The 14569-nt window shown below is 40.5% G+C and overlaps 1 protein-coding gene across 6 annotated transcripts in view; it reads left to right on the top strand.

Moving 5' to 3' along the window:
- Mtr (5-methyltetrahydrofolate-homocysteine methyltransferase) overlaps nt 1–14569 on the top strand; it is a 98668-nt gene that overhangs the window by 6628 nt on the left and 77471 nt on the right. For 4 of the 6 annotated variants that reach the window (XM_021228187.2, XM_013114686.3, XM_005071782.4 and 1 more), the window contains exons 2-6: nt 2868–3082; nt 5913–6002; nt 7356–7425; nt 9922–10014; nt 11698–11804. In XM_021228187.2, coding sequence (XP_021083846.1) covers nt 2873–3082; nt 5913–6002; nt 7356–7425; nt 9922–10014; nt 11698–11804 — 570 coding nt within the window. In that variant the 5' untranslated portion in view covers nt 2868–2872. Of the gene's footprint in view, nt 1–161; nt 250–2867; nt 3083–5912; nt 6003–7355; nt 7426–9921; nt 10015–11697; nt 11805–14569 lie in introns of all 6 variants that reach the window. The other 2 variants (XM_040755598.1, XM_021228186.2) reach the window with 1 other exon arrangement.

Here is a 14569-nt window from a genome sequence, read left to right as displayed (position 1 = left end):
ATGGAGGAATGGAGGCACTCTCCAGTTAGATTTACTAAATGTATGTACTTGTTCAGTGGTTGAGTTATTTTGAGAAAGACATGTAAATAACAGAATAATGATTGACTGCCTGATGTCAAAAGTCTTATCTGTGGAAAATATTGCACTTTTCACCCCCATAGGAAGTTTGAGTATCATTCTTAGAGAAATTCCACATGGATGGCCTTTCTCCCAATGTCACACCCTGTGCTCCGATGGTCTCATTCCAGGGTGAGTTACAACTTTATCAGTCAGGTAATATTATAGATTAAGGTTTTTGGTCCTCATTTTCCTTATTTGAAATATGTTTCAGTTGTTTTCACAGACTGTTGTCTTCTTTCTATGGGATTGATTCTTGTTTACAAACCCTGAAAATAGCCACTTTTTTAGGCTTAGATACTGCTTTTCTATAGCTTTGGCCTTGTTAGTAGAAAGCCTTTAGAGCTAGTGATAATAACAGTATAATAGTAGGAATAGCTAGCAAATGTTATTGTACTTCAAGCACAGATGTCTCATTTAATGACATGTAACTTCAGAGGTTCAGCTGTTAACACACCATCTATAAACACAGTTTCGTTGATGAAGACAGGGATGATGTTTTACCAGTTTGCTGAACCAGGAAACAGGAAAGTCTTACCTAAAACTCTATAGCTGTTTAGGGGAGCTGAAACTAAAACCCAGATGACTGGCCTTTTGTCACCCTGCCAGTTTTAGTTTAATCACGCCAGACTCAGTGCTTAGTTGATGGGATATTGACATTGTGAGGTGGCCAAAGTGGGGCTACATCTGAATTTGCTTTGGCTGTAACCTGGAATGGCTGCGCTGCTGCCTGCCATTTATTAGATAGGGTTCACTCTGCCTTACTTTTTCTTTGGGTTTTCGGGAAGTCGTTTCCTTTGGTACGGGGAGTGCTTGCTTCTGATTGGCTCACAGGGTCTTTGTTCTTTTCTTAGGAAGTGTTTATCACCCGTGAGTTCAGTAAATACAGTCAAATGTGGTGGCACATGTGTAATCCCAGCATTTGGGGGATAGAGGCAGGAGGTCAGGAATTTTAGGTGGCTATGGAGTGAGTTCAAGGTCAGTCTGAGCTGTATAAAACCTTTGTTTTTGTCTTTCAAAACAAAACAAGTTCATTAACTACACTTAGCTAGTTTGGGTTTTTCTTGCAAGCTATGGAATTGTCCTTCCTGAGGATGATTAAGGATGGAACTCACTAAGAGACTAGCAGAGTGGCATTTATTTTAGAGGCTACACTGGTAGGGCCTCCAAATAGAGGTTGTTTTTGGGAGGAGTCAGATGATACTGAGATTTGGAGTTTACATTTCTGGGATTTGGAGTTTACATTGCCATTCACAGTTGGGTATTCTGGGAGAAGATGTCAGGTGCATAGTTTGAAACTTGGGCCTCAGATTGGTGTCCTTAGTAACTAGTAGGTTATTGGTGAGTGTAGAGTCATTTTTGGAGTGTGTCAGGAAGGTGAGTATTCTGCATGTTGGAAGTGAGGAGGTATTACTGAGCATGCACTCTGTTGGTGCATGCTCTGTTACACTGTTGCTGTGATAAAATACTGTGATGAAGGCAGTTTACAGAAGGAAGGGTTATGATGAATCCATCATGGTGGGGAGGCATGGCAGCAAGTGACAGGCTTGGCCTCCGGAGCTGGAAGATCACGTTTCACATTTTGACCACAATCAGGATACAGAGAAATTAGAGTGTGACTGTGTACTCTCTGAGCCCATCCCCCGTGACATACTATCTCCAGCTCCTAAGCCCCCCAAACAGCACCACCAACTAGGACCATGTATTCAAATGTCTGAGGCTTTTAGGGATATTTTACCTTCAAATCACCACAGGTATAGAGACAGAGTCCAGCTGTAGGAGGAATTGGAGATGCTTCCTACAGAAGATATTTGCATAGGATCAGGTTAATGACATGTGCAGTGAAAAGGATGAGAAGGATTTGGTGCTAAAGTCGAGCAGAGTTTGAATCAGCAGATGCTGGAGGTGTTGCAAAGATGAGCCAAAAAAGTCTTGCAGCATCCTTTGTGACCTTCCAGTAGTTCTTAGAAACTAGACAGCAAGGTAGGGAAGGGCTGAAGTTGGGACGTTTTCAGGGAGAGGCGAGGAGCTTGAGGGCGTTAGGAGGTTATTTCATAGACAAAGCAGAGGCGAGTGAGGAAAACCTGTGGTGCGACTGTTTTGATTCTGGCAGTAGGTTAATAGGTGATAGTGGAAGCTAACACTTTCAAGGTCAGGTTGGAATTATAAAAGCTTTCCGGAATTAACAGAGTTTCGAGGACTTCTGCAGGCTGGCCTAGGTTTATGCCCCTCAAATCAAACATTGCCGACTGTTTCTCTGAATTCTGAAGCAGAAGTAGCTAAGCCTACTTAACCATCGATTGGGGTTCATTGGTGTTTCGTGATGTGTATTAGAAATGACAGTAACAGCCAAGCGGTGGTGATGCACACCTTTAATCCCAGCACTCTGTGAGTTCAAGACTGGCCTGGTCTATAGAGTGAGTTCCAGGACAGCCAAGGTTACATAAGAAACCCTGTCTGGGGGAGAGGGGAGAATGACAGCAATAGCATTTTCAGCAGTAATTTTCTAACCCTGTAGTTATATAAGTTCATAAGCTCTACTTACTCTGTATTGTGAGTTATGAATTATTCTAAATTTTCCCTCCACATTTCTTTATCTCTCCTAATCCTCCCCTCCCTCCTCCTTACCTTTCTTCCCCTTTTTGGTGCTGGAGCAAACTCAGTGGTCTTACACAGAAGGTCTACCACTTACCATACCCTACATACCTTCCTCTTTCATTTTTTGAAGTCAATTTTTACTTTCTTTAAAGGAGAGATGAAGAAAACCCTGCAGGATGAGATTGAAGCCATTCTTAGGAAGAGGATTATGGTGCTAGATGGTGGAATGGGGACCATGATCCAGCGATACAAACTAAGTGAAGAAAGTTTCCAAGGTCAAGAATTTAGAGATCACACCAGGCCACTGAAAGGCAACAATGACATCTTAAGTATAACCCAGCCTGATATTATTTGCCAAATTCATAAGGTGAGTTATTTCCAGGCTCTTAAACATTCATTCAGGCTATTCATGTATCAAGCTCCGACCCTTATATCTAGAGAATATGGAAAAAGGTATGGAAAAAGGATGGGATTTCTTAAAAAAGCAGGTTTTTCACACCAAATAAAAGTTACACACTGGGAGCTGGAGAGATGGCTCAGTGGTTAAGAGCACTGACTATTCTTCCAAAGGTCCTGAGTTCAGTTCCCAACAACCACATGGTGGCTCACAACCACCTTGAATGAGCTCTGATGTCCTCTGCTGGCATGCAGGCAGAAGATTGTATACATAATAAATAAATAAAATATTAAAAAAAAGTTACACACTGTGTTGGTTCGGTACTTGGGATAAGGAGATGATGAGGGTAGTTATTTTATTTTTTGTGGGGGGGACCTTTGAAGCATTTAAACTTTAGCTGAAAAGCCATAAATCCTGAAACAAATTAGGAATTTTCATATTTGTCTATTAATACCTTGTGAAGGTGAAAGATGGTGTCTTAGTTTGTGCTACTATACAGTTCTCAGACTGGGTAGCTCAAATAACATTCCTATGTATGTATGTATGTATGTATGTATGTATGTATGATGTATGAGTACTTTGACTGCATGTATGTATGTGCATCATGTATGTGCCTGGTGCAGGGAAGCCAAAATTAGGTGTCAGACCCTCTAGGATTGCCTCTAGGAGTTTTAGATGGTTGTGAACTGCCATTTGGGTATTGGTAATTGAACCTGGTTTCCTGGAAGAGCACCTGGTGCTCTTACCTGTTGAGCTACTTCTCCAGGCACCAACATTTATTTCTTAGTTTGTAACAGTAGGAAGTACATCATTGAGATGCCATTAGATCTGGGGTCTACTGAGGGCCCTCTCTGCTTACTGTATACCTTTCTTCCTGTCATATCCTCATATGATGGAGTACAGCAAGAGAAAGCAGATCTGGTCATCTAGTAGGGTACACTAAGGTCTGACTGTCATGTCTCTTCCTCCCTGCCAAGATTTGTACATTGAATTTTAGTATGGCATCAGGAGGTGCCCTTAGGGTTGTTTTCAGATACAGAGAGAGAGAGAGAGAGAGAGAGAGAGAGAGAGAGAGAGAGAGAGAGAGAGAGAGAGAGAATGTGTATTTGTGTAGTAAATATATGTATTTATATTTACTGTGGAGGCTATAAGAGGGTGTCTGATCCTCTGGAACTATAGTTACATATGATTGTGAGCTGTCATGAGTGCTGGGAATGAAACTAGGTCCTTTGGAAGAACAGGCAGCCCTTAACCTTGGAACTATCTCTCCAGTCCTGTTTTCTTGCTGTTTAAAATAAGAATAAATTCTCCTTTGACTACTGCTGTGAATTGCTACCTTTCACCATAACTATCAGTTGATGCTTATCTTCCTAATTGTTTTTGTTACACATTTATATCTGCATAGTGGCATAGTGTTTTTTTTTTTTTTTTTTTGGTTTTTCAAGACAGGGTTTCTCTGTGGCTTTGGAGGCTGTCCTGGAACTCACTCGGTAGACCAGGCTGGTCTCGAACTCACAGTGATCCGCCTGCCTCTGCCTCCCGAGTGCTGGGATTAAAGGCGTGGGCCACCAACGCCTGGCTTGAATGTATATGTTTTAAACTTAGTGGTTGTATGCATATGTTACTTATCTCTCCTAGAATAGCTGACAGAAATGAGATTTATTTTGGCTCAAATAGAATGTATAGTCCATTGGGACAGGAAGGCATTATAGTGTTTGTGGTGGAGAGGGCACTTGCTTGTTAAAAGGCATTGATCATGATACATTGTACTGATCAGGAACAGAGATGCTACCAGTTGGGACAAGTCCTTAAACATGAGTCTAAATTCATTTTGTATTCAGACTGTAGCAATATGCTTATACATTGTGTTTTCCTGTTCACTGGTGCTTTGATAGCTTCACCATGTCATATAAATACACAATGATATTTTAGGTATCATATGACATGTAATAAAGTTACTTTAGTTATCTCCTTCTTGATAACTGCTATTATAAATGTGCTTGTCTTGGCTTTCATTTTCAATTCTGCAAACATTATTCATCAGCTTAGGAATGACTGTTAGAAAATCAAAGGGGTCGAGGCTGTGAGTCAGATTGAGATGGAGATGTTGTCCAGACAGAGAAACTAGGAAGGCAGGTTTTTAACAGGCAGAGTGGTAGAGTACCAAGTTCTCTGTATTCCAGGAAGGATGCAGATAGAGGAGTAGGAGATGCAGACTGAAAAAAAAATGCTCAAAATTTGATCTCTTAGGGCAGTACAGTTCTCTGATCAGTTACATTCAAGTAGGGAGGTATGGGGAACAGAGCTTGGCAGCTCCTGAGTGCCCAGGTGTGCCAGACACTTGAAGTGCTGCCTGATATTACCATATAGATTTAGTGTTGGCAGAAAATTGTTTTAATAATTTGGATGAGGAGGCCAATACTCAGAAAATTTCAGGAATTTGATAGGCAGGATTCTAGTTATTGCCCCACCCACTACTCCTTAAAGTTTGTATATTTTTTCCTTAAAAACTGGCAGCAAAAACAAAACCCTAAAAAACCAAAACCAAAAACCAGAGTTTAAGGAATTTAACTATATTTATATAACTTAATATATTATTTTTGTCCGAATTTATGTTCTGTGCTTATGTATTACATCACATGCCTTTCTGTGAAATGCTTGTACTTGCTTGCATCTCTAGTCTTGAGTGTATTGTCTTATGTGTTGATTAAAAGATTTTAGTGACAGAATGAAAAGCCATGTTTATTATTGGGGCCATCTCTTAAGTTCACAGTAGCTGACATACTATCTTTTGTTGCAGGAATACTTGCTGGCTGGAGCAGATATCATTGAAACAAACACTTTCAGCAGCACTAGTATTGCCCAAGCTGACTATGGCCTTGAACACTTGGTGAGACTTTCCTATCTAACATGCTTACTAGCATTTATTGCACTGGAGATTGCTAGTGACAGAATCACCTGAAGCAGCAGTCAGTCTGATTCTAATTATCAGGGATCATGGCTGGAACCTCTTCTGCTTATGAGGGTAGCAGCCCATTCATTGCAGCTGGCTTTTGGGGGCAAGTGATAGGCAAATAACAGTGTATCCTTTGGTCAAGGCAGTATTATGACTGTGAAACTGTACACATAAATAAATGGCTGTGGCTGTTCAGAACAGAAGTGCTCAACTAGATGGGCCATGAACAGTGCACCAAACCCTGCGTAGGATACTCTGATCTATTAATTGCACACTTTGAGGAGCCAAGGCGGTTAAAGGAGTTGATGCAGATCACAAACCTAGGAACACTTGCTGGTGTATGAACAGCTTCTGAAGGGTCCCTTCACTTGTAGACTGCTTTTTTTGTGTGTTTGCCTACTTGCTTGCTCTTTTTCATCGAGAGGTTTATGATCCTTTCTCAGATGAAAAAAAATGTTTTTCAGTGCTTGTATATATGTCTGTGCATTCATGAGTGTGCTTGGTGCCTATGGAAGCCACAAGAGGGTATTGGGTCTCCTGAAACTGGATTAGCAGGTGACTATAAGCCACCATGTGCTTGCTGGGAATTGAACTCAGGTCCTCTGGAAGAGCATCCACTGGTCCGTCTCTCCAGCTCTCTTTATGAGACTTTTTTGTTGTTGTTGTTTTGAGACAGGGTTTCTTTGTTTAGTCCTGAAACTCACTCTGTTCACTAGGCTGGCCTTGAACTCACAGAGGTCCATCTGCCTCTGCCTGCTGGGTACTGGGATTAAAGGCGAGCACCCCAACTCTTGGCAAGATTTTTAAGGTGTTAATAATCTACAGAAAGTTTAGAACTGCTTCTGTCTACCATAGTCCAGTAAGAAAATCAGAGCCAGGGGAAGCTGCCCTGAGGGCTGCCAATTGGTTCTGCAGTGGCTGAGACACTCTTAGATCTTAGGTTTCTCCTCTCAAATGTTGATGCTTTCCCCATTAGAGTGCCTTTTCTTTTTTCCTTTTGAGACGGATCTCATTATATAGCCGTGGCACAATTTCGAATTCACCGTCTTAGCTTTCCCAGTGCTAGGATTATAGGCTCCCACACCTGGATTAGAATATTTTGTGGAATATTCTTTTGTATCAGCTTATTTGACCTGCTAGATGTCCAGATACATACATATGTTACATCATATGGTTTCACTTAGACCTCATTAGTTCATGCTAGTTCCTTGGTGAGTTCAACTAAGAATTGCCTAGGCTGGATGGAAGAAAAGCAGGACAGACTAACTTCAGTGGTTGATATGTTAGGCCTACCGGATGAACAAGTGCTCTGCAGATGTGGCCAGAAGAGCCGCTGAGGAGATAACTGTGCAGACAGGTAAGGGACATTTTCCTTTGTTGCACACATGAGTCATTTGATGTTCTCAACTCTTATGTGCAGTTTTACTTTAAATGGAGTTTGGCTTGGGACAGATAACCTACTTGTTTGCAGGATTCTTCCTGTAGTATCATAGAGAACCATTCAGCATCTCTCTGAAGAAACATTGTCCCCATGGATCTCTAGTTCAGGGTTTACTGTTTACCTTGCTGATACTCATAGCCTGACTTGGTAGCTGGGCACATCAGTGGGTTATTAAATAGCAACTGACTGATTTGATTTTTGTTATTATTAGAATATTTGATCTTATCCTTCTAAAGCTACCTTCCTTCCCTGTGCTTGGCTCATTTAAGCAGTGATTGTATTTTGAGCATTTGCTCATTGTAGACTACTGATGACCTGATTGACCTGATTGCTCTTCCTGGCTGACAGAAGGCTGTAGCATTAGACTCCGTCTTGCTGGGACTTGGAAAGTGGTTCTTGAAATAACTAACCTCCTGGCTAGCTGCCATCAGAACACTGCTGGTGGGAGGCTTCAAGACAGGGAAAATAGAAGTATGTCGAGCCCTGGAAGATTTGGAACTGTGAAGTTATTGCCAATAGGAAAGATGGGAAGAAATTTTTAGGAAGTTATGGAAAGCATACTAATGAAGAAGACCAAAGCAATTTACAAGGAAATCTGTTTCTGAGAGATAATGTTTAAGTTCATGGACTTGCAGAGCCCATTAACCCAACAGAGAGGTGGTCATGGGCTATTGAACTAGTTCAAAGATAAGGACATTTTCCTTACACCTATCAACACTATTATTTAGCATTGGGGAAGGTAAAGAACAATTAGGCCTGAAACCTTTTCACAGGCAGCAAAATGATTTCTTTTTTTTGTTTTTTGTTTTGTTTTGTTTTGAGGCAGGGTTTCAACCAGTGTTGCAGAAGAGGCCCTTGAAGTTTTGGTCTTCCTGCCTCTACCTCCCACATGCTAGAATCACAGAAGTGTGCTGTCATGCAGTGTATTGTAAAGTGCAGCCCAGCTTATATTACTAAAAGTCACCAAGCAATGAGTTATAAGACTCTGGTTTTGGTTTTGATATGCATGAGAGCACAACTTCCCAAGCTGCTATAGAAAGAAGTTCACTTCTGGCCTAGAGTCAATATATATTTTTTTAATGATTTGTTTGTCTTTATTTTATGTTAATTGGTGTTTTACCTGCATGTATTTCTTTGTGAGCATGCCAAATTACCTGGAACTAGAGTTACAGATAGTTGAGAGCTTCCACATGGGTGCTGTGAACTGAACATAGGTCCTCTGGAAGAATAGCCAGTGCTTTTAACCACTGAACCATCTCTCCAGCTCCGAAGCAAGATTTTTTTTTTTGGTTAAAGAGCTTACTAGAACAATATTCATTCTGCTTCATACTTGAATTTCAGGCTTTGTAATTGTTAGTTCTGATTTAATATTTACTCAGGTGAAAGGCCTACAGTGTAGTACCATAAAGCCTTTCACATCATGTTCTACTGTGAGGCGCCTTGCTAAATTCAAGACTGTGAATTTTTCTTAAGAATATGGAGAAAGTGTGCCAACACACAGCTGTAATAGAATGGGATTGCATGCAGAAATCCTTGGGTTTGAAGTTTGAGAGTTGTTTTGAATGGTTAACAGCAATAATATTTATATATCCCTTTTATTGTGTGATTTTCCTAGTCAAGAACAAATATATTAAGAGAATCTGTCTGTCATTTCAGTCACATAAAATCAAACAGCCGTATATTAGGTCAATAGAAATTTTGTTTCAAATGAATTTTGAAAAAATTAGGCTTTTAGGACTTTTTAGATTTCTGAGCTGTAGAGAATTTTATATAGCCTTATATTAAGGGAAACTTTTCCCTCATCCCCTTCTTTTTTCTTTCCTGGGGGAGTTGAACCAGGATGAATGAGTACTTCATGTGTGCTAGATCAGCATTCTACTACTAAGTCCCAGACCCAGGCTGTAAAGGGAAGCCTTTTCCTTGAGAGAAGCCTCTCCGCCAGCCTGGTTCTAGAGCCGCATCAGTCCCAAATAAACACACAGGAGGCTATATTAATTATGAAGCTGTTAGCCTTGCTTGTTTCTTACTGGCTAGCTCTCACTTAAGTAATTACCCCATAATTGTTAATCTAAGTATTTCTTTTACCGGAGAATAGTTCCGGGCTTCCTACCCCATGGTGTTACATCTTGACTCTCTGTGTTCCTCCTACCCAGAGTCCTCCTGGACTCCTTGTCCCACCTATCTAGATTCCTATTGGCCAGCAGTGCTTTATTGACATAGGACTTCCCCAACACCAGGCTTTTTTATTTTATTTTGGGATGGAGTCCCGGTAGGTAGCCCAGGTCAGCCTCAAACTCCCAGACTTGCTCTGATTCCAGAGAGCTGAAATTATGATCCTAAAGTCTGTGGATTCATACCAAAAAGTTTGAGCAACTTGTGGTTTCACATTTTTTTTTTTTTCTTTTCCCAAAGGAATCAAGAGGTTTGTGGCTGGAGCTCTGGGTCCAACTAATAAGACACTTTCTGTCTCCCCATCTGTGGAAAGGCCGGACTATAGGAACATAAGTGAGTATTCATTACATACAATCACAGACCTTGGGGAAGTGCTTCAGTAATCTACAGATAGAGAAACTGGGACCTGTGTCAAGGGCTTACTGTAGTGTCAAGGGCTTATGGTAGTGATGGTAGTGCCTGGAATACTCTAAAGGTAGCTGCTGTTCTTTTTAGAGCTTGTTTTCACCTATCCATTGTGATTTGTCAGTGCTTCCTATAAAACTAGCTGAAATAATACGTAAGAGGAAGATAACAAGCAAATTTGGATGTTGACTCTTGGTCTATTATAAAATAACTGCTATGTTGTTTCTGCCTTTCTGTCCTTCAACTTTCTGAAAATTTTTTAAGTTTTTTTTTTTTTTTTTAAGACAGGATTTGACACAGTAATTCAGATTAGGTAGCCTAGAACTCTGTCTAGCCTCTGTTGTTCTCAAATTTGTGGCAGCCTTTTCATCTCAGCTTCCTGAGTGAGGGGATTACAAGTGTGAGCCATCATGTCCTGTTTATATTACTTTTTAATTTCAGAAATCAGTCCAAATTATCTAAACATATTAGCCTTGTACATATGAATTGTTATATATAAACTTTCTTTGTTAAGATTTGACAAAAATTAAGAGTGTAATTCAATCTGCGAGCATTAATACTGTCTAAAAGATTTAAAATCCTAATTATACCATTTGTGGTAATGGATTTTGTGTAGGTGACAAGTCCAGGAGAGTACAGCTTATGGGATTTCGTTTACAGAATTGTGCATGCTGTGCTACCATGCTTCTTTTCGAAGAGTGGTGCTTCCCAGGCTGATGTGTGGTCTATGTTCTCTGAACTAGATGTAACAGTGGGAAGACTGTTCCCAAACTGAATGAAGTCAGGTGTAACAACATAGCAAGCATTGTAAGTGTCTCTATTAAACAGCTAGACATTTTTTCCTTTTGGTTTGGAGATAAAAGTAGACAGATGACTTCTCACTGGAAACAGACAACACAGGATATTTTTAACAAAATTGACCTAATAGTTAGTGAACATTAATGAGTTAGTTAAAAATTGTCTTCTGGAGAGGTGACTTCTCTGAACTGAGGGAGGGGTGAAATCCATGGGCTCATAACTTTTATTAAAGATTTAACCTGTGATGTATCCAGATCTCATTTATTGTATTGTATTTGTGTGTGTGTGTGTGTGTGTGTGTGTGTGTGTGTGTGTGTATGAGTGAAATCCAGATGAGGTTTTGAGTCACCTGTAACTGGAGTTACAGACATGTGAAGCTTCCTGATGTGGATGCTGGGTTCTCTCTGGTCCTCTGGAAGAGTGGCAAGTACTCTTAACTGCTGAGCCATCTCTCCAACCCCTAAATTCTGTTTCTTACATTTGTCTCTTAATGGGTTAAGATGATCTATGGGAAAAGTGACTGATGTGTTTATTTTAAAGATGTTGAGAATAAAGTATATAGTTCAACAAATTAATGTAGCTTCCCATTCCTGGCTCATTTGTGAGAAGTTGAGGTCACATGACAATAGTTTAGGAACCACTTTGTTGATTATTTCCTATCAATGTATTTGGTTTTTACAGAGAGTGTTGTCCTTAAACAATTTTATTTTAAGCCCCCATTGATTCACAGGTGCCATACTTGAGCTGGGCAGACTCTGGTGTCTTTCAGAAGGTTTAATTTCTGATGCGCTGGCTGTGATTTGTTTTCTGCAGCATTTGATGAGCTTGTTGAAGCTTACCAGGAGCAGGCCAAAGGACTGCTGGATGGTGGTGTTGATATCTTGCTCATTGAAACGATTTTTGATACAGCCAATGCTAAAGTAAGTGAGGGGAAGAATGGAGTGGGATGATGGAGGGGCTGTGAAGAATCTTCTATAGTTAGATGATGATAATAATAGCTACTACTTAAGTTTCTTGTGTTTGTTCCATTTTAGTCTGTCTCCAGTTGGCTCTTTGATGTGCGTATATCACCATACCTGAGTCTAGAAATAATATTTCCTTTCCTGTGATTTATGTCCTCTGCTCTTTTTTTTTTGTGTTGGATTTTAAAAATCATGTATAGGTGTGTGTCTGGGTATATGTACGTTAGTACAGATGCTCGCAGAGTCTAGATGCATCTGATACCACGATAGCTGGAGTTGCCAGTGGTTTTGAACTGTCTGATACGGATACTGGGAATCAAACTTGGGGCTTCTGGAAGAGCAGTATGTGTTCTTAACCATGGAAGTAGCAGGCACACAATTGAAAAGAATCACAGTATTGTTCTTATTGGAAACATGGGCAGCTAAACAAGAATATAAAGCACTAAAATAGTTTTTTTCCTCTTTTGGGTCTTCCATGCAGGGGTGGTGCACACCTTTAATCCCAGTACTCAGGAGACGGGGACAGGCAGATCTCTGAATTCAAGGCTAGCCTGGTCCAGGGTGGCCAGTGCTGTGCAGCGAAACGAAGTCTGGTATTAACAACAAAATAAAACAAAAAAACCAAAAAGCAACAAACAAGGAGATTTAAATGATCCTTTTTTTGTTGTTGTTGTTGTTCTGGAGAGTTGACTTCTCTGAACTGAGGGAGGGGTGAAATTCTAGTGACAGAGTCTTGCTGTGTAGCCCACGCTGACCTATAATAATTGTCTTATGGTCTGACCTCAAACTTGAGGTCCTTCTACCTCAGCCTCTCAAAGATTGGCGTTACAGGTGTGCATCATCATACCAGCATTTCATGTTATGCTCTCCATGGGGAAAAACCCTCTATTACTGGGAAAGTTCATATTAATGACAAGTTACATTCCAATTTCAGATGTGTTCATCTTCATATCAGTGACTAATGATAAAAGGAAGAAGAAGTAGAAGATCACTGCTTGGAGCTTAAACATGGACTTTTAACTGAGTGAAGTAGTTTAACAACCCAAGTTCATGATGATTTTTCTAGTGATGCACATCTTTGGTTCTTATACCTCCCTTTAATGTATGAGAAAGGCTGACCAAATACAAAGGAATTTTGTTGTATTTACTTTTATTTTGACTGAATGAGGAATGAAAGAAAAGTTAGGTCTTCAGTTCTTCAGAGGAAACAATTAATTTGTTAGGAGAACTCAGATTTCTTTCCTTTTTTTTTGGTTTTTATGAGACAGGGTTTCTCTGTATTGTTTTGGAGGCTGTCGGTCCAGCCCAGCCTCGAACTCACAGAGATCCACCTGCCTCCGCCTCCTCACAGCGATCTGCCTGTCTCTGCCTCCCGAATGCTGGGATTAAAGGCGTGCGCCACCACCGCCCGGCTTCTTTACTTTTTTTTTAATGGTCCTGGAGGTTGAACCTCAGACATTGTGCGCCATGCTAGACAGGGCTTCACTACAGAGCTCTTTGCTCAATTGAACATTTGCTAGCATGTACAGTGTTACACTTGAGATGCCATACCTGAGCATTGGTTAGCAAGTACAGTGTTACACTTGAGATTCCCTTACCTGAGCATTGGTTAGCATGTCCAGCGTTAAACTTGAGATCCCATACCTGAGCATTGGTTAGCATGTACAGTGTTACACTTGAGATCCCATACCTGAGCATTGGTTAGCAAGTACAGTGTTACACTTGAGATGCCATACCTGAGCATTGGTTAGCAAGTACAGTGTTACACTTGAGATGCCATACCTGAGCATTGGTTAGCATGTACAGTGTTACACTTGAGATTCCCTTACCTGAGCATTGGTTAGCATGTGCAGTGTTATACTTGAGATTCCCTTACCTGAGCATTGGTTAGCATGTGCAGTGTTACACTTGAGATTCCCATATGTGAGCATTGGTAAGCGTGTACAGTGTTATACTTGATATTACCATACCTGGGCATTTGTTAGCTTGTCTAGTGTTATACTTGATATTCCCTTACTTGAGTATTGGTTAGCATGTACAGTGTTACTTTTGAAGTTTCCTTACCTGAGTATTTGTTATTGAGTATGTACCATTTACACTTGAGATTCCCATACCTGACCTTTGGTTACACTTGAGATTTTCTTACCTGAACTTTGGTCAGTGTGTACAGTGTTACACTTTGGATTTTTTTTACCTGAACATTGCTTAGCATGTATAGTGTTACACTTTGGAATATCTTTCCTGAGCAACATTAGTATGTCCAGTGTTATACTTGAGATTCCCTTATCTGAGCATTGGTTAGCATGTACAGTGTTACACTTGAAATTCCCTTACCCGAACAATGGTTTGTAGATGGAAGTTTCTCTATTGCCCGGTCCTGTAGCTGTTCAGTCCCAAATAAATACACAGAGGCTTATATTAATTATGAACTGTTTGGCCTATGGTTCAGGCTTCTTATTGGCTAGCTCTCTCTTAATTATTAACCCATTTCTATTAATTTGTGTATCTCCACGTGGTCTTAGCTTACTGGAAATGCCTGGGCCTCTTTCTTCCTCAGCAGCTACATGGTGTCTCTCTCGCAACTCACTTTCTCTGTTCCTCTTCCCCGCCTCCTCTAGTCTAGTAACTCTGCCTATACTTCTTGCCTGGTTGCATCCTGCCTCTCCATTGGCCGAAACAGTTTTATTCATCAACCAAAAAGAGAAATATATATTCACAGCATA

This window comes from Mesocricetus auratus, unplaced genomic scaffold (assembly GCF_017639785.1).
Source record: "Mesocricetus auratus isolate SY011 unplaced genomic scaffold, BCM_Maur_2.0 Super-Scaffold_100013, whole genome shotgun sequence".
Lineage (NCBI taxonomy): Eukaryota > Metazoa > Chordata > Mammalia > Rodentia > Cricetidae > Mesocricetus > Mesocricetus auratus.
This window is presented reverse-complemented; position numbering and strand designations above follow the sequence as displayed.